General features: G+C 40.0%; 1 protein-coding gene across 3 annotated transcripts in view; it reads left to right on the forward strand.

Moving 5' to 3' along the window:
- ANKRD17 (ankyrin repeat domain 17) overlaps positions 1-19,024 on the forward strand; it is a 132,416-nt gene extending 113,392 nt beyond the window's left edge. For all 3 annotated transcript variants that reach the window (XM_075127453.1, XM_075127452.1, XM_048848112.2), the window contains exons 26-34: positions 216-663; positions 1,666-1,821; positions 2,086-2,235; positions 2,747-4,398; positions 8,567-8,764; positions 9,900-10,148; positions 13,486-13,661; positions 14,010-14,174; positions 16,295-19,024. In XM_075127453.1, coding sequence (XP_074983554.1) covers positions 216-663; positions 1,666-1,821; positions 2,086-2,235; positions 2,747-4,398; positions 8,567-8,764; positions 9,900-10,148; positions 13,486-13,661; positions 14,010-14,174; positions 16,295-16,354 — 3,254 coding nt within the window. In that variant the 3' untranslated portion in view covers positions 16,355-19,024. The remainder of the gene's footprint in view (positions 1-215; positions 664-1,665; positions 1,822-2,085; positions 2,236-2,746; positions 4,399-8,566; positions 8,765-9,899; positions 10,149-13,485; positions 13,662-14,009; positions 14,175-16,294) is intronic.
- Positions 19,025-24,715: the final 5,691 nt, after the last annotated feature.

Raw genomic sequence — 24,715 nt, forward strand, 5'->3', positions numbered from 1 at the left:
TTGGTTTATATAATGGCACTAAAACAATTTCTGCATTATTTGTATGTAACTGTCTTAGCAGTTATTGGCTTATGATTATCCCATGGAGTCATTCAAGACTGTTACTAAACTTTAATAGTAAATTGCCTGATCTGCTAAGTGTGACTTTAAAGACATAAAAATCCTGGAAGTGGACATTTCCTCATGCTGTAGTAATTTTTTTGATTCTTAATCAGATGAGCCTGAGGTCCTAATGGAGCCTCCTAGTGCCACCACCACAACCACCATAGGTATATCTGCAACGTGGACCACGTTAGCAGGTTCCCATGGGAAAAGGAACAATACCATCACCACAACCAGCTCCAAGAGGAAAAGCAGGAAAAACAAAATTCACCCAGATAATGTTCAGATTCTATTTGATGATCAGCTCCCAATCTCCTATGGTCAACCAGAAAAAGCCAATGGCGAGTCGAAGAGCAGCAGTACCAGTGAAAGTGGTGACAGTGACAACATGAGGATTTCCAGCTGTAGTGACGAAAGCAGCAATAGCAACAGCAGCCACAAAAGCGACAGTCATTCTTCCACAGCAGCCGCTAACACGCTGAGCAACAAGAAACAGCCATCGGTACTTGTCACTTTTCCAAAGGACGAGAGGAAAGCAATTTCTGGCAAATCATCAATAAAGTAAGTTATTGTGACCGTACGTAATAACTCCCAGTATAAAATAATTGGAACTTCCTGCTGAAAATGACTTTCAAGATCTGTTTTTCATAGCCTTGTTAAAGTCTTGTAAAGTACAAGAATAAAATAGATAAGAGCACAAATGTCCTTGCTTTTCTATTTATATGAATGTAAATATTGTGTGAGGAGACCAAACCTCTTCAGATCATGAATTATATTAAACCAGTAGGCTGAGGCATGAAGCCTACCCACAGATCTTTAACCAGTGGGTTGTCTTGCTATATACACTTTCCCAGACAGAAGCATTACAGTCAGTTCAGCGTTAGTATAGTAAGTGTTCTTTGGCAACAGGTACCATGGCTAGTGGCTAGTCTTTTAGCAATGCCAGCAAGTAAAAGGGGAGTATTTTAACATAGATTTCAGGTACCGTGCTGCTGAGTTCAAGTGACACCTAATCCAGTGGATATTACATTGGTGGTTTTAGAAGTTCAAATGAAACTTTGAATATTATGTTTCTAGGTGCATTCCAAAATGCCACATACACAAATTCATACTGATTGGTTAATCCTAATCCTGTCAGACACATAAGAGGAAAAAATGAAGTCCATACTGCTATTTTATTGATATATATACTGCTTCTCCAGTATTCTAGGTAGTTTATTTCTCTGCATCTTCCTCAGATGCAATGAACCTGTTCCTAGCTTTCAGCAGAAGGGGGAAAAATAGCAAAACCAAATTAGCTATTAGTCAGCTGCTAAAATACTGTTTAGGTATTTTGCTGAATATATATATTAACTATCTTTAATGAATGGTCACTTGTGCTTAATGCACTTATGTATCTGGGCAGATATGTGCTAACTCTATCAAGTTATGATTTTCTAAAATACTGGAGCTCCTAACAAGCTTAGTGCCCAAAGGCTAAAGAAAAATGGCCACATGGTTTGTGTCTTACGCTGAGTTTGAAGAAATAATTTATCTAAAAGCACTGAATTATTTTTTTTAAAGGTTGTCTGAGGTTATCGGTGAAGTAACCAGCAACTCCTTGTCCACTTGCACAAAATCTGGACCTTCTCCCCTTTCTTCTCCAAATGGAAAATTAACCATAGCTAGCCCTAAACGTGGTCAGAAGAGAGAAGAAGGATGGAAGGAGGTTGTAAGAAGGTATGTGTGCATATGCAAAGTTAAACATGCCCGTAGTGTTACCCCTTTTTATGTATCTTTTTTGACAGAACATTTTTATTTCATTGTTCCCCATCTTGCAGTTAAAATGAATGTATTAGTTTGAGAGTAGAAGTGATAAATTTCTCCTCTTAAACACCAACTTGGGATCTCTTTCTCAAACTTAATAGCTTCCTGCTGATGCTCATCTTATTTCAGACTACCAACACTTCTCCAGTTGACTTAATACTTTTTTTTTCTGTGTAGATCAAAAAAGGTTTCTGTCCCATCAACAGTAATTTCCAGAGTCATTGGAAGAGGAGGCTGTAACATCAATGCTATCCGGGAGTTCACTGGAGCACATATAGACATCGACAAACAGAAAGACAAGACAGGGGACAGAATAATAACAATCAGGTAAAAATTTTATTTGGCATTGTTTACTACTTTTTAAAAGAATAATTTCTATAAAGTGAATGGGAAGAATGAATTTTAAAGCGTAGTCTTTGGTTTAATAGACCACTTTTCTTGCAGGATTTCTAAGTGAGCAACAATTTTTAAAAAATCATTTGAGAGGCATAATTGATGCTACTATTCTGTTTGTGCTTTTGAACCAAAAGAATGTTTTCATGCAGAATAGGGAAAATTGGTTCTGTTCTGTAGTTGTGGGAGAGATAAATTATTTTTTGTGGACTATGCAATGCCTTTGTTGCTTAGGGTACTGGTATTTCAGCCTTTTACATTCTTTACATATGAAGCTAAACATCTAGTTTCCTTTAACATAAAATATCTTACTGTGAATTTATCTATAATAGAGTGGTTGACAACCTCAAAACATACATTTGGGCTACATAGTGTAAAAGTTCAGGGTAAAAATTAAATCAGAATAACTATACTCTTCCTCCCTTTCTTTTTACTCTTATTGCAGGGGTGGCACAGAATCAACAAGACAAGCAACACAGTTGATCAATGCTCTTATTAAGGATCCAGATAAGGAAATTGATGAACTCATTCCAAAGAATCGTTTGAAAAGTTCTGCAGCAAATTCCAAAATAGGGTCGTCAACAACTGCTGCCACTACAGCTGTTAACAGTTCACTAATGGGAATCAAAGTGACCACTGTAGCTGTTCAATCAACATCTCAAACAGCCACAGCACTCACTGTGCCTGCAATTTCTTCAGCACCCGCACACAAAACTGTCAAGAATCCAGTGAATAATGTGCGGCCTGGTTTTCCAGTCTCTCTTCCATTAGCATATCCTCCTCCACAGTTTGCACATGCTTTACTTGCTGCTCAAACTTTCCAACAAATCCGTCCACCTCGGTTGCCCATGACCCACTTTGGAGGTACTTTTCCACCAGCTCAGTCTACCTGGGGTCCTTTTCCTGTTCGGCCTTTGAGCCCTGCAAGAGCTACTAACTCACCTAAACCTCACATGGTGCCTCGCCATAACAGTCAGAACAGCAGTGGTTCTCAGGTGAATTCAACAAGTTCTCTAACTACTAGTCCGACAGCTACAACGAGTTCAATGGCCTCGGCTGTGCCTGTTTCATCTACAAATGGCAGTCCCAGTTCACCTTCAGTCAGAAGGCAGCTTTTTGTTACAGTTGTGAAAACATCTAATGCCACTACAACCACAATCACAACCACAGCAAGTAACAACAGTACAGCACCTACAAATGCCACATATCCCATCCCTACTGCCAAAGAACACTACCCTGTCTCATCCCCATCATCCCCTTCGCCACCAGCTCAGCCAGTAGCGGTTTCTAGAAACAGTCCTTTGGACTGCGTAACAACCTCTCCGAATAAAGGGGCATCTTCCTCTGACCAGGAAGCAGCTAGTCCACCAGCAGTGGAAACAAGTAATTCAGCCAGCAGTGGGCAGCTGAATGCTAGTTCTGTTGGGAGTTCCTCAGTGCACCCTGCTCACCAACAGTCTCCAGGATCTCTTTCTCAAGAAGCAAGACCGCCTCCACAGCAACCTCAGGTTCCTCCACCAGATCCTAGAATGGTTGTGCCTCCAAACTTAGCAACAACAAGCTCATCTGCCCCAGTGGTAGGTTCGACGAATGCCCCCATGACCTATCCCTTGCCTCCGACGTCAATGGGATCAACTCAACCTCCAGCTAAAATGGAAACCCCTGCTATCAAACCACCTGCCCATGGAGCAAATACTGCTCACAAGACTCCAGCTCCTGTGCAGAATTGTTCTGTTGCAGTCCTCAATGTAAATCACATTAAAAGGCCCCACAGTGTTCCTTCTTCAGTGCAGCTTCCTTCTACCTTAAGTACACAAACTGCTTCTCAAAATTCAGCCCATCCAGCAAACAAATCTATGGGTACTAACTTCAGTGCGTCTTTGCCATTTGGGCCCTTTAGCACATTGTTTGAGAACAGTTCCACTTCTGCTCATGCCTTCTGGGGTGGATCTGTAGTTTCATCTCAGACAACACCAGAGTCCATTCTATCAGGGAAGTCTTCGTTTTTGCCAAACTCGGAACCCTTGCATCAGTCTGATACTTCCAAAGCCCCGGGTTTTAGGCCACCGTTACAAAGGCCAGCTCCAAGTCCCTCAAGTAAGTGTGTGTTTGTGGTGCCCTCAGTAATATGTCCCTCAGCTGAATGCCTGCACTTTGGAACACTTAATATTTTCTGCCTATTCTTTTAGGGTTCTTTAAACTAACTGAATTGTGTATTCTGTAATTCATCTGCTCTTGAATCTGTCCCTTGAAGTGGAACTGTGCTTTCAAGTATCAGATTGCATTTTTAACCCAAATTATATTTCTAGCCCTTACAAAGATACCTTCTGAATGTAAACTAATGTACTGCCATCTTCATGAGTGTGCATGCAGCCTGACACCATCTCTGAGAGATGTGAACTGCCCTATTCATCTCATTTGAGGTATTGCATGTAAAACCCATTGTTAACAGTCAAAATGTTAGCATGTTAAAATTATCAACACTGAAACCGTTAACAGAATGATCCATCTACCCCAACTTCTGAGGTACCAAAAGGCTCAGTTGTCACTGCTTATCTGACAAAACCTCCCTCTTTATCCCTTGCCAACTTCTGTAGTATAGTCCTGCATAGCCAATATATAAATCTATAGCATATTGAAACTTTAGAACAGAGTTAAAAATTAATTTAAAATCAGACTATATAAAACAAGGGATACTTCACTGATTTTATTATTCATTTTCATATTAATTCAACAAAAATCTCCAGGAGAATTTCCAGTCTGCTGCACTCATGCAGGGTTTTGTCACAGAATTCAGACCAGCAACTTGCTATGGAGTTCACTGAGCTTTTTTGTACTTTGACTCTGTCCAGTGTGTAGGGGATGTGGATTTTGTATGTGGCGTTTTGCCTTCAAGAGAAAAGTATAGCAATGACTTCCTAAAGAAGTGAAGAACAGTTGTAAATTTTGATCTGTTTCTGTTGATTCATATCAGAGAATCGAGAGATGCAGTTTATTTTTTACATTGTAACCTATTCATGTGCACCAATTAACTTCGGTTGATTTTGAAATAATTTTAGAGAGTTCGGTCTTCTTCAAATATCTGGCAAAACGTAGGCCTTCTTATCCGTTTCTTTTGAATAGCGAGGGGTATTTTAGTGAGACAGAGCTGAGCTGCATTTATATCAGTAGAGTCCCATGTAATCCACAGCACTGGAAGTTACCTTTTTGCTGAATAGTTGTGCTCAGAATGTCAGCTTTTGTGTGTTTAAAAAAAAACAAAAAAAACTAGCTCTCTTAGCTGTGAAGATAACTTTGAAAATGTGCCTCTAGAGAAAAGTGAACCATTGATATCTTTTTGTGTTAGCAGAGGGTCTAAGACAATAGCACTTAAGGGTTTTGGACTGCCCAGTTCATTTCAATCAGGACAGTGATGCCAGGGACTTGGGCATATTTCCAAGATCCCATGGAATTCAGTATTTTTGTCACAGAATTTGCCATTTTGCTGCTGCTAGGCATCTGGAACTTTGTTAGTCTCCCTTTTGGGTCTGGCTGGAGTTGCTGCTTATTCACCAGCTTTTCTAACAGGGAGTTAATTGGATTATGAGGAACGCAGTCCCTCATTTTTCCATGAAGTCAAGTAGCAGAGTTCAGGAAGCCAGAGTTAGCCTCCAACTTGTGGCTAGGGACTGGGGAGAAGTGTAAAGTGGCCTATCCATACTATGTGGAGAATAGTATAGCTGCTGGCATGTGGGGAACCAAGGTGATACAAGCTCCCCTCTTGCTGGCACACATGGAAGTGGGGGAAGGAGGCTCTGAGCCAGGTCTCTTGGACAGTGTTGAAATAGTTGAAGATCAGGGGGATAGGCTTCCTGGAGAACACAACAAAAAACTACTACTCCTTTCTTGCCACTTCTCTGTTCACAGTCAGTGACTTTTATAGCCTTCTTCCAAAATGCACGATGCTTTGCCAGGCCATGCTGCAGATTGGAGTCTGAGGTCTGCTGACAGCCGGTCCATGAGCTATAATATTTCATAGAGCTATAATAAATTAATATTATAGCAGCATTTGGGGGTGCTTGGAATTTGGTTCAGTCATGCTACAGAGTACACAAAGGCTGGGTAACGATAGCTTTGTGTAGTGCATACATCATAATGTATTAGTTGCAAGTTGGAGTAGTGCTTAAAAAGAAATGCCCCAGCGCTTATGTCAGTGGACATAAACGTCAGGTGTGGATTTTAGGAAAGCCATTACACTAGCGTGGACCTGCAAACACAAGCCTACTATGAAATATCTAAGCTGTTATGTTTATACTTTGTTGGATGTTCAGACTACCTTTATGGACTTCAGGGGTTATTTTTGTAACTTTTTCCCCTCCATTGAATACAGTAGGTTTGGAGTGGTTTTTACAAGGTTCTAAAATCTCTGCTAGCAGGGCTTGAAAAAAAATTACAAACATAATTTACAAAAGATAGGCGAAGAGTTTCAGGGGCAAACCCTTATGAGAAGTCCAGCCCTCCTAACTCCTGAAGAATGTATGGTGGGATTCCTCCCAGGGTGCTAACCTTTAACCCTGCTTGGGGGCTTATGCTGAGAGGTACAGGGGTATGTCTTTGCCATTTCTCAGCCTCCTTGCTATTGTCTCAGGGAGTTTCACCTATGATACTTCTAACCCAACCTCCTGGCTGCTCTCAAGGTAGGGCAAGTGGCTGCTACTTTGCTCCAGTTCTTGCCTCCAATTTTTAGCTTCAGTCCTTGCCTCTACTGCTGTCCATAGCTTTCCCATGAACAGCTGAGTGAAATTCACATAATTCAGACCAGTTTAACTGCTTCCCAGAACAGTGACACTGACTAAGCAATGTCAGTTTCATAACTACTGCTTGGGAAAAGAACCAGTATGAGCAGCAGCAGCAGCCACTGCAGAGTCAGGAAGACAGTACTGCATTAGTTCACAGGAAAGTAATATTCACAGCCACGATGGATAAAAACTTTTCAACTGTCTCTCTGGACAGTTTCCTACCCATCCCTGGCAGGTTGAGTGTTGAAATCCTGACCCCTCTTTTTGTCTGACCTACATTGCTGCCTAGTCTATACAAGGACAGGGAAAATAAGATACATATTGGGGCAGAGACAAGAGTCCTTAAGTATTTCAGCTCTAATAAATATAGTAACTTTCTTACATTTTATTCTTCACTTTCTTCATCCTGCAAAACTTGGAAAAAAATTTCCAATGTGCAAAAATTCTTGCAAATTTATTATTTGGTACATTTTCTCAGCTTGGATAGTTTACTGTTTTCCATTGTATAACTGGAACCATGTTTCCATAATTTGATGACATGGCTTCATGCTGATTATAGAACATATATTAAGTATTTTCTTAATAAAGGGAAAAAAAGGGGAGTGGAGAAATACTTTGTGAATTTTAAACACAATCACAACTTTACCTTCCCGGTGCCGGATGGAGTCTCCATTACTTACTATAAAATCATTTTTCTAGTCCCAAACAATATCAGTTTGAAAGATTTGTGGATCTGGAAAATGCTAGATTGTTATGCTGGTATCTAGTTATAGGATTATTTACAGTCTAATTATTATTGCATTCATTTAAATTCAAGACCTCCACATAAAAGTAAAGCATAATTTTTAAATGTTACTTATGTCTTTAAATATAATATTTTTATTAAGACTCTCAGAACAAGAAGTATGAAAGATTTCCAAACTGACAGTCCTTCTAAAAAAACAAACAACCCCCCCCCCCACCATTCCATGCCCCTCCCCCACCATCACATTTACTGGCTAACTCCCTTCAGGTCTTTACTTTCACATTTTGTCTTCAACTGGTATTTTCCAATCAATTTTCCTGCATTATTTTACTTTCAGTTTTCCTCTTCAAAAAGTTCTTTATTTTTTTGGGGGGGGGCTTTTATTTTCTTACTACTTATTTGTATCCAGCTTCAGTACGGATGCATACTTATTTTCTCATTCACTCATTTATTTTAGAGTTGTTTTAAACCTTTCAGAACTACTTAATTCCTCACTCCTCTGACACACTCCATTTCCAAGTTTTTTAGTACTCACTTCTCTTGCTCTCCTACTTGTAGTTGTGTGAATGAAGAGAACAGCTAAAAAGACTTGGTTAATTGATCAAAATGTCAAATAATTGTGATGGACGAAGAAATTAATTTGATGCAAATGTTTTCCCATTGTCCTCATCTCCTCCTTACACAGATGTTAATTAGAAGCATCTTTCAGTGAGGACTAACCCTCTGCCAGTTTCTTTCATAGGTATTGTCAGTATGGATTCACCATATGCTTCTGTAACACCTTCTTCTGCACATTTGGGTAACTTTGCCTCGAACCTTTCAGGCGGTCAGATATATGCACCTGGGCCACCCCTGGGCGGAGCACCTTCAGCTGCTAATTTTAACAGACAACATTTTTCCCCACTTAGTTTATTGCCTCCATGTTCATCAGCATCAAATGGTGAGTTTTACTGAGTAGGAAACTAGTGAGAAATTATTGTAAAGGCAAAATATTCTGGCAAATTCTACCTAGTCTATGTAGCTTCCTAATTAATCAACTTGATATTTTTGGCTAAGCTTGTTGCTAGGATTTTTTGTTTCATTGTTGTTAAAGTCCATATGTATTTGAAGATGGATTTTGAAACTCTATTTTACAGAATGAATTGAGGAAGAAATCTGTTAAATGAAAGGTTTGATCTCAATAGATGCATTAGGGCTGCTCAGTAATCCTCTGTGGGGTTCCTTTTAGATTGGGGGATTTTTTTCAAGGATTTTTTCAAGTTTTAGCCCTTTTGGTTGAGAAAATACTCTTCCAAAAGTGAACTGTGTCACTGATGTGGTAGTGTCTTCATTAATCCTACCAACAAATATTGTTTCTTTTATGATGAATTGATTGTTTTTAGAACCCTTTAAAATAACCACTAAATAGATTTGGAGAGAGACTGTGTTTTGTAAACTTTGATATCTTCATCTATAATTGTGACTTTTACAGTTTTTGCTGTAGCGCAGCCATGATATGTTATGATAGAAAACAAATTTTAAATTTAAAGATAACTGATTCCTTTATATTTAAGGAAGAAAGTTAAAGGTTAAGCCATTGGCAACACAGTATTAAAATCTGAAGTCCTCTTATTAGGACTTTTGCAGGCTAAATGAGATGCAGATGTTTTGAAAAGAACCCATTAATTTATTTGATATGCTCCAGAATCTAACCCTTTCTAATTGCCAATCTTTATTGATAATGCTGAAAATAACCTTTTTAACAATATCTTTACGATCAATTGTACAGAGTCTGCAGTAGTAAAGTACTTACAATAATTGTTTCACATAAGCCACCAAACAGTAAACAAGTGATAAAGGCTTGAGCTGTATTTTGAACCAGTGATCTGGGGTTAAAACACTTCAGATTATCATAATATGCCTGCTGATTCTTCTGAATCATCTACTTCCAAAAGCTTGGGTTTCTTTTATGGGTTAGTGTTGGTATATGTGAACAGAACTATGAGTGGAAATTCATTTTGTTATCTCAAACTAGGCCTAGCAAAGATACTAAATATACATACACACTTCTGTAATTTTTCAATTATTTTCTGTAGAATCTACTGCTCAGTCAGTGTCATCTGGAGTTAGAGCACCATCTCCTACCCCTTCAGCAGTGTCCTTGGGGTCAGGAAAGCCCAGCAATGTGTCTCCGGACAGAAAGGTTCCTGTTCCAATTGGGACTGAACGTTCTGCACGTATTAGACAAACTGGAACTTCTACTCCATCCGTTATTGGGAGCAATTTAGCCACTCCCGTGGGGCATAGTGGCATCTGGTCCTTTGAAGGGATAGGTGGCAATCAAGGTATGAAGTATTGTCTAACAGGCATGCAATTTTCTATAGTCATATTGCTTTTCTTAATCACCATGCTTTAGAACTGAGAGGCATTGTATAAATTGAATTCCTCAGAATTTACATTTGCTCATTATACATCCATTTCCAAGTCTCAGAGCTGGGTCTTATATCTGCTCTGTCCAGTTTGAAGTTGTGTCCTGAAAGGTAGCAGAGAACCTTTGGTTGTGAAGCTTTGCTGCTTGTGACATGTTGTTGCTGTTATAATTGCACAACGCCATAAATAACAAAGTAGGTAGGTTCCACCCTGCCCCAGATGAACTAGATAATCTAGCTGTAATTTTTACAATTACTCCTGCAACCAGCCTAGGAGAGCAGTATTAGTGGGCTTTGAAAGGACTCTCATCCAGAACTCTCTCTTGATGAGGAAGATTGTTGCAATACAGGACGTTGAGTGAGGAAATGCATGGGATAGTTGTTTCTTGAGGATGAAGGGAAGGGGACTCCTCTGGAGACAGTCATACCTTTTTTCAGTTTTGCTTCTTTTATGGAATTTTCTGTCCTGTATATTAGGAACTGTCATACTTTCTGTTCAGATTCAGAGAGTTTAAGACCAGATGGGACCATCGGATCATCTAGCCTGACCTGGATATCACAGGCCATTGCACTGAATCCAGTTACCCCTATATTGAACCAAATAACTTGTTTGGCTAAAGCATATCTTCTCTTGGTGGTTTAGTTCCAGTGGTTAATCAACCTCACTGTTCAAAATGTGTGCTTAACTTCTTATTTTAATTTGTCTGGTGTCAGCTACCAGCCAATGGTTCCTGGTATACCTTTTGGTGTTAAAGTGCCCTTTAGTACCTGGTATTTTCTTGCTGTGAAGGCACGTATACTCTGCAATCGGGTCACCTCTCAGTCTTCTTTTTGATGTGCTAAACAGGTTGAGCTCCTTAAGCCTCTCGCTAAGAAAGCATTTTCTCCAGCCCCCAAATAATTTCTGTGGCTCTTTTCTGTACCCTTTCCAATGTTTCCACATCTTTCTTAAAATGTGGCCACCAGAACTGTGTGTGGCACTGCTGAGACCGACACTGGAATGCTATATACAGAGGTAAAATCACCTCCCTATTCCTACACACTGCTCTCCTGTTTATACCTCTGAGGATCGCATTAGCCCTTTTTGCCAGAGTGTTGTACTGGAAGCTCCTGTTGAGTAGCTTGTCCATTGTGAACCTTATATCATTTTTAGTCACTACTTTCCAGGATACATCCTCCATTCTGTAAGTAGGATAGAGCTTTCATTCCTTGTTTCTAGATGTATACTTTTTCATTTGGCTGTTTTTAAAATGCATTTTGTTTGAATGGGCCCAGCTTATCAAACGATCCAGATCTGTCTGTATGACCGCCGTCTTTCTCATTACTTACTGCTCTGCCTATCTGTGTCATCCACAAATTTTATTAGCAATCATTTTATATTTGCTTCTAGATGATTAGTGAAAAAGTTGAATAGTATTGGGCCTAGTGCTAATCCCTGTGGACCTGCACTAAAATCATCCTCCTTCAGTGATGATTCCCATTTAAAAACTTGTTGAGATCAGTCATTTATCTAGATCTTAATCTATTTAATGTGTGCTCTATTGATATTGCATAGAACTAATTTTATAATCAGAATGTCACGCAGTACTAAATCAAAAATCTTACAAAAGACAAAGTATTTACATCTACTCAGTGACCTTAATCAAGCTTCTTGTCTCCTCAAAGAATGTAATCAAGTTTCATAAGACCCGTTTTCCATAAAATTGTGAGATTTATGGCATTAATTGTATTCCTGCCCTTTAATTCTTTATCAAATCACTCCCATTTCAGCTTTTCCATTATTTTGTCCAGGACTGATTAGCCAGCTTGTAGTTATCCAGTCATCCCACTTGCCCTTTTTGAATATTGGCACATTATTAGCACTCTTTTCTAGTCTTCTGAAATTTCCCCTGTATTCCATGATTTATTAAAAATTAGCATCAGCAGGCCTGGGATCTTCTTGGCCAACTCTTTTCAGACAATTGTATGTCATTATCTGCTCCTGCTGGTTTAAAAAAAGTTTAGCCCTAGTAGATGTTTTCTACCATCCTCCTTAGTTATTAATTCTCTGGGCAGTAGTTACATATTCTTATGTGGTATGAGTACGCTTCTGCTTTGTAACAGAAATATTTATTGAACACTTATGCCTTTTCTGTATCATTATTAACAATTTTACAATCTTCATCTAGCATTGGGTCCTATACCATTTGTTAAGATTTCTTTTGTTTCTAAAACACTTTAAAAACTCATTGTTGTCCTCAGCCCTGCCAGCAGCAGATTTTTCCTTGGTGTCTTTCGCATCCCTTATTAGTTTTCTGCCTTTCATCATATTTATCAACTCTTTCCCCTCTTTTCCATTTGTAAATGTATGGCTTTTTAATTTGATTGATGCCTTTACCTCGCCACCGAACAAGGATGGGCTTTTTAGGCAAAGTCCTCTTTCTTGATTGTGTAATCATGACTTTTGGTAGTCTGATAAACTGTTCTATAAGACCTGCCAATTCTTAACATTTTCGTAAGTTTTTCTTCCCAATCAATGTTGCTCATAAATTTTCTTAGCTTTAGGAAATTAGCCTTTTAGAAACACCGTCTGTCTCTTTAACTGGTTGAGAGTGTCCTCTGTTTTCCCATACTGAATGTAATCAGTTCATGATCACTGGTCCCTAGGTAACCACCAACTTCCAAGTGGCCTGCCTCTTCATGTTACCATTTGTGGAATGCATCTTCTTGCTTGCCTGTGAGCTTCAGGAACCTTTTGATAAAACCATCTCTTTTGACAAGCGCCCATTTGTAGTATCAAACAGTCAAAACTGAGGTTATAAGAGACCATGCAGTCCTTGATTTACCACAGTACAAGAGCCCTAAGGGGCAGGTTTCAGTATCCAGGTATTCAGTATTCAGTAACATGAAGGAGAAAATATTGTGGAAGTTATTCCTTGACTAGAAGTAATTTTTCAACATCCTCCATTAAGTGGGATTTCTTCGAGTGATTGTCCACAGATTCCATTCTTGGTATGCATGCCCCAAAAGTATAGTCTGAGTGGACAACACATCTCAAACAACCAGAGTTACTGTAGAGCAAATAGAAAAGGAGTACTTGTGGCACCTTAGAGACTAACCAATTTATTTGAGCATGAGCTTTCGTGAGCTACAGCTCACTTCATCAGCTGTTCTGGTTGCGGAAGTGCTTTAATGCAGAGAACTTTAGTCTTAGCTGCCCATACAAGTTTATTAATATCAATGTAATAATTCATTGTACTTGTTTCTTTGCTAGATAAAGTAGATTGGTGTCACAGTGGAATGGGAAGTCATATGATCCACAGGCCAATGTCTGATCCAGGAGTGTTTTCACATCAAACGATGGAGCGAGACAGTACAGGAATTGTAACCCCTTCCGGTACATTCCATCAGCATGTTCCTGCAGGATATATGGATTTTCCTAAAGTCGGGGTAACAATCCTAATGTTTCTGGCATCCACCTTAGTGTAGGAACTTCAGTATTTCTATGTTGTTCCTTAAGACGAGTAGACATTTTATAGTACTGTCCAGTCAAAACAGTCTGAGCAGTGTATGTTAGAGTATTATTGATCTTTATTTTTCTCCAGAACAGTTGCAAGATACTACTAATCTGATACTAAAAAGTAAATGTACAGCAGATAGGAAAAATGTTTAAAACCTTACTCTTTTAAATAATACAAATGTAGGGAATTTCTAAAATGTAAAGCGATAATTTCTATTGCTACTTGATGTGTGTGTGTCTTTATATACATGTTGATTCTTAACTTTTCCCCCCTGAAGGGTATGCCTTTCTCTGTGTATGGGAATGCAATGATTCCTCCTGTAGCACCCATTGCAGATGGTAATGGAGGTCCTATGTTTAATGGACCTCATGCTGCTGACCCATCTTGGAACTCATTGATAAAGATGGTTTCAAATTCCACAGAAAACAATGGCCCTCAAACGGTAATACTGTGATTTTTTTTAATTATTATTATTATTATTATTATTCCTGACTTATCTTCAACATAATCAGATACAAAAACAAATAATTCCCCAGGTGTATAATGCAAAAGATAAAAACTTGTGTATTTCCAGTCTTTCTGCTTTTTCTAATATAAATCTGATTTACCCTTGCTAATTACAACTGAAGCACCTAATGCACTTGTATGTAACAAGTGTAAAATAAATTCCACTTACTTTTTAAAAATAAGCAAACCATCATCGATGGCTTGTCTACATGGGGAAGTTGTTCTAGAATAAGGCATGGTGTGAATTTAAGCATAGTAGCTATTCCAGAATAAGTGTATCCACATGGGCAGCTATTGCAGAATACCTATTAGAGTTAATTTCCTCATATAGACAAGCCCTTATAGTAACTGTTTCAAGTGTTACATTACCTCTTTTGTTAAATGTGTTAAATAATGCTGGTTGGCTACTATAGAAGTACTAGAAGTTATATAGATGTGATAGAACTGATAAGTCACCTTTCTGGGAAGTGTCTTTTATTCACCGCTGCATATAGTTTGATTTTCTTAGTGGGAGGTGAGACTGTCACAGCACTAGACCTGGAGCATTATGCTTTTGAGCCATATTGCCTTCACTAGTGCTCGGAGTGCCCAGGGAGAGAGTTGGCCCTTCCTGCATCAGTTTAACCATTGCCCTAGACCCACCATCACTCTCTGTCCAAGTGTTACCCCTTTTGGGATCTCTAGCACTGCTGGCTGCACAAGTGGCCTCATTCTTCTGCCGAATTATGGAAGTTCACTGCATGAGTGCAGTTGAAGGGGAGGGATTCCCTGTATGCTTTTTCTCCTCCTCCAGCCAAATCCAACTATATACCTAACTGTATAAAACATGGTTGCTTATATATTGAACTCTGTTAAAGTATTTATATCAGTTATACCCAAATAGTTTTTACTTTGTTACATGTAGTATTCATGTAATACTCCAGCAGTGAACGTGGTACTAGGTATTGGAAAAAAACAATAACAAAAATTAATTTTTTAGTTCACTGACCTTTTCAAAAGCTGAAGTGAAACACCTTGTAATTCCCCAAATCATGGTGCTTTACACCTTGACCTTGTAACTGACTGTTTGCAAGATCCCCTGCATGCATGCAGAAACTGAACTGACTTCAGCAGGCATAGCATTAGCAGATCCAGTTGCAGGTTTTGGGCCTTAGTTATTATTCCCCTTGATCCTAGGAGGCTGGATTTCCTGATATACAGCTAATATAAATGTTACAGTATAGTATATGAGGGTGGAGTGAGACATTGTTCTGTGGCATGAAAGTTTAATTTTTTTATTGAAAGCAACTGAAAAATTGCTGAAGGGGAAATATTCTAGGTAGTACTGAAGGTATTGTGTAGGTAGGATGTGTGACCAAGGGGAGAAGCACAGGCAGGAAGGTGAAAGTGATGAAAATAATCTCTTCACATCTCAGCTCTTAGGTATTACAAGAGGAAAACACATTTAAGAAAATAACCTGGTGTAGTTTATTAATAGATGCAACAATTACAGAAGTGAAAAATGAAGGCAGGCACTATACATTTGTATTGTAAACATCTTAGCTAAGCCTAAAATTCTTAAATGTTCTAAAGCAGGGATGGCCAACCTGAGCTGGAGAAGGAGCCAGAATGTACCAATGTACATTGCCAAAGAGCCACAGTAATACATCAGCAGCCCCCTATCAACTCCCCCCTCTCCCAGCACCTTCTGCCCACCGCCAGCTCCACTGATCAGTGCCTCCCCCTCCGCACCTCCCAGTTAGCTGTTTTGTGGTGTGCAGGAGGCTCTGGGGGGTGGAGGGGGAAGAGCGAGGGCATGGCAGGCTCAGGGGAGCGGGCAGGAAGGGGTGGAGTGGGGGCAGGGCCTGTGGCAGAGCTAGGGGTTGAGCAGTGAGCACCCCCCAGCACACTGGAAAGTTGGCTGCCTGTAGCTCCAGTCCTGGAGTTGGTGCCTACACAAGGAGCCGCATGTTAACTTCTGAAGAGCCGCATGTGGCTCTGGAGCTACAGGTTGGCCACCCCGTTCTAAAGCATCCTTGTAATACATCATTAATAACACACCACCTTCTTTTTCAGGTGTGGACTGGAACTTGGACACCTCACATGAACAGTGTGCATATGAACCAACTTGGCTGAGTGGGATCAACTTGTTAGCCTGGAGATTGCTTTTTATTCAGAGGAAAACACAAATGGCCGTTTAATATGCTCCCAAATCATTCTACTGATGTGCTTGACTGAAGTGTGTAGGCTTTTGCAGAAGAACTTACTAACTGACCTTTTTCTGTGAACATTGTGACCGCCCATTCCCCACCATCATATGTTTCAACTTAGTTAGCCTTTACTCTTCTTTTTTTATTTTTGGACATAACTTTCTGTTGAAACTGTTCTTTGGCTGGTTGGTTTTAGTACTGTAAACTGCTTCTGAGCAAACACAGAAATTTAGCAAAATTATGTAAACTTGATCCTGAAGTTTTAGAATGGCAAATAAATGTACAATTGTTTACATAACAGAAATGGCTAAGCAGAAAGTAAATTTCAATATGTCAGTATAGAGGCTCTACTTTATGTAGACTTAAATTAATGTGAGATATGTACCTTCATATTCAGAAATCTGGATGTTTCCTTCATACATTAAACTATTAATAAGCATAACTTTTCTACTTGTGTAATTTAAGTACAGTATAAAAGTGGGAATTATCAGTGGGTTTCCCCAATTATATACCTTGGATTTTTGAAAAGTCATACATCTGTTTATTTTTCTCTTGTAACCAGATACATATTAAAAGTAAGTTTCCATTTTCTTCTATGCAGGGTTTTCAAAAAAAAAAAAAAAGCTCTTGAGATTATAGCCTTCTGGCATTTCCAGAACTGTCTCCATGCTAACACCAGTAGAGTTCCCCAGTGAATATTAGTGAACGTGCCATCCTGCAGTAGTCTGTTACAAATGACTCTTGCAGATAGGTGGATGCAGTGAGGTATGTTTAGTTCTCTGACCATTCTAAGTGCATCCATCTAGTTCCTCCCAATCATCAGAGAAGAAAAATTTGTAACTGTTTTTGGCTGTTGGAGTAAAAGTAAGCACACCCACTGGCACTTAGTAGTAGAGATTCATTAATGAAACTTTTCAGAGTAACAGCCGTGTTGGTCTGTATTCGCAAAAAGAAAAAGAGTACTTGTGGCACCTTAGAGACTAACCAAATAAATTGGTTAGTCTCTAAGGTGCCACAAGTACTCCTTTTCTTTTTATTAATGAAACTGCCTCCAAACCAAGGCTTATTTTTCAAGAATTAGTGGTTTAATTAGAGCAGGCGATGTTTTATTCTGAACTGTGCGTCTGCCTGATCAAAGTTAATTTTGAACATTCCAAAATGAAATTTCTGTGTAAATGATCATCTTTAATAGCTTTTATCATGTTTTGCTTTTAAAGTTTCCTGGAGTGAAAACACCAGTATGCTCTGCAAAGGAACATCAACAAACTGTAGAGCAGTGGTTCTCAAACTTTTGTGCTGGTGACCCCTTTCAGATAGCAAGCCTCTGAGTGCAAACCCCCTCCCCCCATAAATTAAAAACACTTTTTATATATTTAACACCATTATAAATGCTGGAGGCAAAGCGGGGTTTGGGGTGGAAGCTGACAGCTTGCGACCCGCCCCATGTAATAACCTTGCGACCCCCTGAGGGGGGCCCGACCCCCAGTTTGAGAACCCCTGCTGTAGAGCAAGTTCAGAAGTACTATAAGGCAAGCCTTTGACAGCTTGAAACACAAAGCTATTTTAACCCAAGATCCCAGTTTATAACACAAATGACTGTGTATGTGTGATATACAGTATAACCACATTTATAAACTAGATCTACAAATTAACTATAATATTGTGGGAACAAATCCAACATTGTCTATCATTTGTTTTTTGAAATAGAAGAATGTAAAAAGGTAAAGCTTTTTAAGGTACAGTGTCAATCAAATTCACCCTTTTATATGGTGAATTAGAGTCCTGACAAACTTTAGATAAATCTTAATTGAATGAATATCCCAAATTAATTAGATTAATTTTGTTTGTTGACTATAAAACTGGATTTTTAAAATGCTGTTTCATAACTTACTATAATTACTCTCTTAAAGCCAGAAGGAAAAATGATTTTTCCAAAGCTATTATACAGCCTTTTAAATACTGAGATGCTACGTTTGAGACGTCCAGAAGTTCATGAATACCAGTATCTGTATACATGCCCTAAGGTGGTGCTCTAAATCTAAGTAAACTCATTTTTCCAGCTGTATGTGATTCCTCCTTCTGAAATCTAATGTATGAAGAATTAGTTGGATCAAAATGGATACTTAACTGAACAGCTGTTAATAAAAAACAATTTAAATTCAATTTCAGCACTTTACTATGAGTGGAGAATAATGCTATTACGGTATTTTATATAACGTTTACCACTCTCCTATAATTTTATTATTAATGCTTCTCCAGTGCTAACAGGGATTATTTTTACTCTTTTGAAATAATCCTTCTGAGGAATAAATACTGCTCAATATTTATTACAACAAAATGTATTCTGTGGGTCAAAAAAACTGAGTTTCTTAGGATGTGGTTTCTTATAAAGCTATCTGTATTTTGTTGACTTGAAAACAAAACTGTAGACACCGGAATATAGGCTGGAATGCCCCATGTTTCGTTTGTGGGATCAGGCTTGTTAAATAAAATACTGGGGTTTTTAGAAGTCTGTACTAGGAACATTTTTCAGATACATTTTTTATATTTCAAATGTAATGCCTTTTATTTGACCAATAAAAAAAGGAACATACTCTTTTGAGACCTGGTAGGTCTTCCCTATCTTTTTTTTAAATACATATGCATAGATTATTGGAGTGTGTATATGCAGAATACTTTATTCATTTTTCTGTTAATTAAGGAATGGCATAACTCAAGAAATATAAGCCATGAGTTAGTTCACCCCTTAAACCCCAGGATGATAAATATCCCAGTATGTTGTGTAATCTGTTTGTCACTCAATGATAAAGTACTGTAATATAGTTACCGTCTTGTGATGGAGGCAAACCTGTCAGATGCCTTTGCACTGAATAGGTATTTCATAAAAATGCAATTCTAGCTCTTAGTTTAAACTATCTTCTCCCTTCATTGTAAAGGATAATAATTTTATAGCGTGAACAATGATAAATTTCAAAACTGATTTGATGGATATCAAAATTTCTGCCTACTGTGTACAAATGGTATTCTACACTGGTTTTGACACTTGCCATCTCCTTAAACACCAAATTCACACGAGATGTTGTATGACCCTGAGGGTATGTCTACCCTGCAATTAAAAAACAGCAGCTGGCCTGCGCTAGGAGAATTGGGCTAAGGGGCTATTTATTTGTGGTGTAGACGTTCAGGTTCGCGCTGTAGCCTGAGCTCTGGGACCCTCCCTCCTTGCGGGGTCCCAGAGCCAAACATTTACATTGCAATTAAACAGCCCCTTAGCCCGAGCACCACAAGCCAGAGCCTGGCATGGGCCAGCCAGGGTGCCTAACTGCAGTGTAGACATACCCTTAGTCATTTTGTCTCCATAAATCCAGGGCCAAGGAAACTAAGTTAAAAGATAAATGTATGAAGCAAGATGCTAAACCTCTGAGGTTCGCTAAAACTAAAATCTTGTAATAGTCAAATTTCATTTGGGGGCAGGAAAGAGAAATCAAAATCAGTCCACTGGGTTAAGTTTAGACTTATTTTTGTGTATCCAGAAATCACTGAGCTTTCTTTTAATCTCACATCACAGAATACTTGAAACCATCTGTAATTTGTTTTGACCTACAAACAAAAATAGCTTGTTCTTGAACCAGGACTGTTTCTACGTAGTTAAAATACAAGAACAAAACACTTCTAGCACTTGTATATTCACTGTGATGCAGGAATTCTGTGATGCATAAAGCTAGTGGATGTCAGTGTGCATTAGCCATACCAATTTTTAAATTCACTATTTTCAGTTCCTGATGATGGTCTTCTGTTCTTACAGATCTACATTGCCAGGGAGGGGATCAATAGTAGCTACCAGAACTTGTTTTTTCGAGTATCATTGGAAGTAAAATTTCTCCCTTAAAAATACGCTATATGGATTATTCCATACCAGACCATAGAAAGAGTATATGATTTGGGTTGAAATACTTAAATATTTTCCATTGAATAATGTGGCTGGTCGTCACTCGTGAGTGACTTAAAGATTTCACTGTGTAAAAACAGTTTATAGAGGTTATCTAATTCTTTGGGATTAAAAAAAATTACAGCAGATACTGCTATAGAAATCTAGCATCAACCTTGGCACAGCTCCGTATCAGGTAAGGTTAGAGCAGTGATTCTCAAACTTTTGTACTAGTGACCCCTCTCACATAGCAAGCCTCCGAGTGCGACCCCCCCTTATGAATTAAAAACACTTTTTTGTATATTTAACACCATTATAAATGCTTGAGGCAAAGTGAAGTTTGGGGTGGAGGCTGACAGCTTGTGACCCCCCACATAACCTCACAACCCTCTGAGGGGTCCCAGCCCCCAGTTTGAGAACCCCTGGGTTAGCGAATTAAATCACCACTAAAATACTCATGAAGAGAAAGATCTCACTTTTGCAGTGAAGTTAAACCTTGACATATGGATCAAGCATCATATGAGTCAACATCCAAATTAAAATGTAATAACTGCAACATTTTTAGCAATTTCTTGGTCCGTAGTTACCCACAACAGACGACATAAAAGGAACACATTTAATCTTTACAGTTACTTGCCAGACAGACGAAGCTGTAGTAGGACACCTACATTGCATTTGTGACATCCAGGTGATTAAATGAAGCAAATGAAAAAATACTGGAAACGAACAAGGTGAGGCAATGTAAGCACTCATAGAGACCTAACTAAGGAATCTATGACATGATTTGCAAGCTACTTTACATGGTTTCCCCTTTTCTTCAACAGCTAATTAAAGATATACACAATCAGAGGGCAACTGAATGGTAAAAAGCTTAGTAAAGGGGAACAGAGCCTTTTCATTCCTAAATCAATGGTTTAAATCTGGACCTATTTGGTAATCACTAAAATACATTAGCATAGGCCCAATCCACTCCTGTTGAAGTAAATGGTAATCTTTCCACTGATCTGAAAGACAGCTGGATCAGGTCCAACATTTGAGGCATGTGAAATGAGTTGGTCAGTTCCCCGTGATTGAGTGGGCACATCAGTATACACCTTTTTGGCACACTCATCAGATAAGCTAAGGATTTTAATTTGCTTTAAATGTTAACTTTGAATTTCAGGGCAGTAGGTCAGGTGATATTGATAACTTTTGCATACTGCAGTGCTGTGTATGGAAATACCTAGGATGGGTGCGTGAGAGATTTACTTGCAGCAGCTCGCAAAACCAGGGTGTTTGTAATTGCTGGGTATCCCCTCAGGACAGTTTTGATCATTATATTCTATGCAAGGTGGAAATTGCCTGGCCTCTGTCTAGACTACTTCTGCCTGCCATTTTATACAGCCCAGCGTTTCCCACCTTTCTAGACATCTGGGCTGCTCTCTCTATAGCATGCAGCTAGATCAGTGTTTTGGTGCTGCATGGTCTGGCCATGCCTCCACTGATCCTGCTTGCTGCTAGATTCTCCATCTCTGCAGCAGCAGACAGTGATGTTTTTTTCCTCCTGCCCTTATTCCCACTGTTTTAACTTTTCTGCCCAGTTTTTTGGGTCAGTGAGAGCTGTTCTCCCTCTTTGGCATTCCTCTTCCTCCCTAGGTTGGTTAACCGTCCCTGAGCCTCCACTGCAGCATCTCCCTGCTGGCTCCTCTGTCCTTAGTTTACAGCATGGCAGAACAGCCAAGAAAGCACAGAGTTAATCCAAGTGGTACTCTACATGTGAGGCAGCGTTTCCAGATTCAGCAGATGTCAAGTTGTGCCCAGCCTTCCGTCCCTAAATCCGTTGGGACCCAAGGCTGCAACTCAGGCAAGTCCCTGCCCACCAATGCAACTGTGACTCCAATGGGAGGAAAAATAGGCCACGAATCCCAGTGCAAAGAAGAGAGAGGCTCCAAAAGGGAGGAGCACCCTGACTACTCAACTCTAGAGGTAAGTCCCAACGGACCTCTCTACAGACTGAAGAGAGGAGGTTTGCAAGGCCACATCATCCCCAAATCTTAGTGGGTCCTGAGTGCCCGAAGGAAAGAAGCAGGGTTTCTAATCAGCTCCCAACCTACCCAGGAGTGCTCTGACAAGTCTTCCCCCTTCCCTATGGAAATGGGACCCAGGAGGGAGGATTCTGAGAAAGACCTCTCGAAAGGGCTCCAGGAAGGCAAGCTGCTTAAGGAAGGCAAGCTGCAAAAAACCTCCCCAAAGTCACAGCAGGGATTCTCCACTCCCAAAGCATGCTAAAACAATCTAAACAGGGAAAGAAAAAGCATACCCACCCCAGGAGATGAGTCCTTTTCTGCCTCCGCCACTGAAGAAGGTGAGCTGTGTGGTTTTAAAACAGTAGTTCTCAAACCTTTGTAGTGGTGAACCCTTTCACACAGCAAGCCTTTGAGTGCGACCCCTCTTATAAATTAAAAACACTTCTATATATATTTATATATATATTTAATACCATTATAAATGCTGGAGGCAAAGCGGGGTTTAGGGTGGAGGCTGACAGCTCACAACCTCCCATGTAATAACCTCATGACCCCCTGAGGGGTCCTGACCCGCAGTTTGAGAACCCCTGGGTGTAAGCTCCTCCACTTAGGCTGTCTGACCCCTTCACTCCTCCTTTGAGAAAGTGATCAGGGATGAATGGAAGAAGCCTGGTAAGGGCAGGGATATTAACAAGAGTGACCTCTGCCTTTCTTAACATTCAAAACCCAAAGGGCTCTATTGCTGAGACACCGAAGGTCAATGCCAATCTAGCATCCCCCACAAGGAGAGTTCTATCCTAAGGAACCCTTGGATAGAAAGATGGAGGCCACTCTCAACAAGGGCTTTAACACCTCTTCCACCAACCTCTGAGCATTCCTGGCAGCTATCTGCTTTCCAAGAGCATCTATTTCCTGGCTGGAAGATCTCAAAGCCCTTAAGGATAGAGATCACCCTACCTTTGGCTCCACTTTAAGGAGTCTCTCGCAACAGCGTTTGTAACTGACACCTCAATAGATGCAATGAGAGCTTCAGCCTGAGCCATGGCTTCCAGCTCAGTAGCCATGCACCACATATGGTTCACTCCCTGGAACATGGATACTCACTCTATGCAGGTCCTGTGCTCAGCCAAGTTTACAGGCTCCCTCCTTTTTGAAGAAAACATGGACAAAGTGGTGGCTGACAATGTGGCAAAATCCAGTCTCTCCTTTCCCTATTAAGTTCCCCTAGAAAAGGATGTAAACTAGCCTTTGGACAGGTGTTCTTTTTGCACCTCTTCCTGAGACGTACCAACAAAACCACAAAAGATTTCCCCAGGGAAAACAGTGGACAAAGTCTGGAGGGATCTCAACCTCCCTGTCTGCCCTCTTCCCATCCACTTTGACACACATCTCATAGGCCTCCATGCAGAGCTAAAGCTAGGGGTCAGGATCTCCCATTTCCTAAAGAAATGGTTTTCATTGACCATGCACAAGTGACTCAGGGAGCAGTGAGTTACCCCTATAAAACCCAATCTAATCCAGGAGGAAATATCTCTTCTGGATATGGGAGTGATAGAATGCCTTCTCTCAGAAGAAAGGTTCTGTGGGTTCTACATCTTCATTATGCAACAGTGAGGGAATGGAGGGATGTATCAGAGCCATTCTTGACCTCGAAAAGCTCAACAAGTGGATGAAGAAAACAAAGTTACAGATGGAGACCCAAGGTCTCTACAATGTCATCCTTGTCCCAGGGGCCTTCTTGACTTCAGTAGATCTAGTGGAATCTTATCTCCATATCCCCATCAGACCATGCCACCACAGACTTCTGAGGTTTGCATACGGCAGGAGACAGTATCAGTTCCTAACACTCCCATTTGGCCTGTCCTTGGCCCCCAGGGTTTTTACAATGATGTTGGTCATGGTAAGAGTCAGACTCAGGTCACAGGGAACTCACCTGTATCCCTTCCTGGACAACATCCTGATCAGAGCTCCATCACTGTCAGCAGTGCTCGAGGCTACATCTTGGATGTGGAATCTCCTCCATGTGCAAGGCTTCATCATCGGTGCCAAGAAAAGTTATTTGGTTTTACCCAGGAATTTATTTTCTTGCTCCAGAGCCCCAGGAGGCACTATGCCTCCAACTGCAAGGACTCCTAGTGCTGTGCATAGGGATCGCTCCGCGGGCACAAGCATGCATCAGAAGTCTTCAAACTTTCATATGAAAGATATAGGACTCCATACAGCACATGAAAAATCAAGTATGGGTTCCAGCACAGGTGTTCAACTCCTTTAACAGTGGTCAGTCTACGACAGCATCCACAAAGCCATGCTCCTCTGCCTTCCAAATCCTTTCGTCCTTACAACACATATCAAG

Source organism: Caretta caretta, chromosome 4 (genome assembly GCF_965140235.1).
Source record: "Caretta caretta isolate rCarCar2 chromosome 4, rCarCar1.hap1, whole genome shotgun sequence".
NCBI classification, from domain to species: domain Eukaryota; kingdom Metazoa; phylum Chordata; order Testudines; family Cheloniidae; genus Caretta; species Caretta caretta.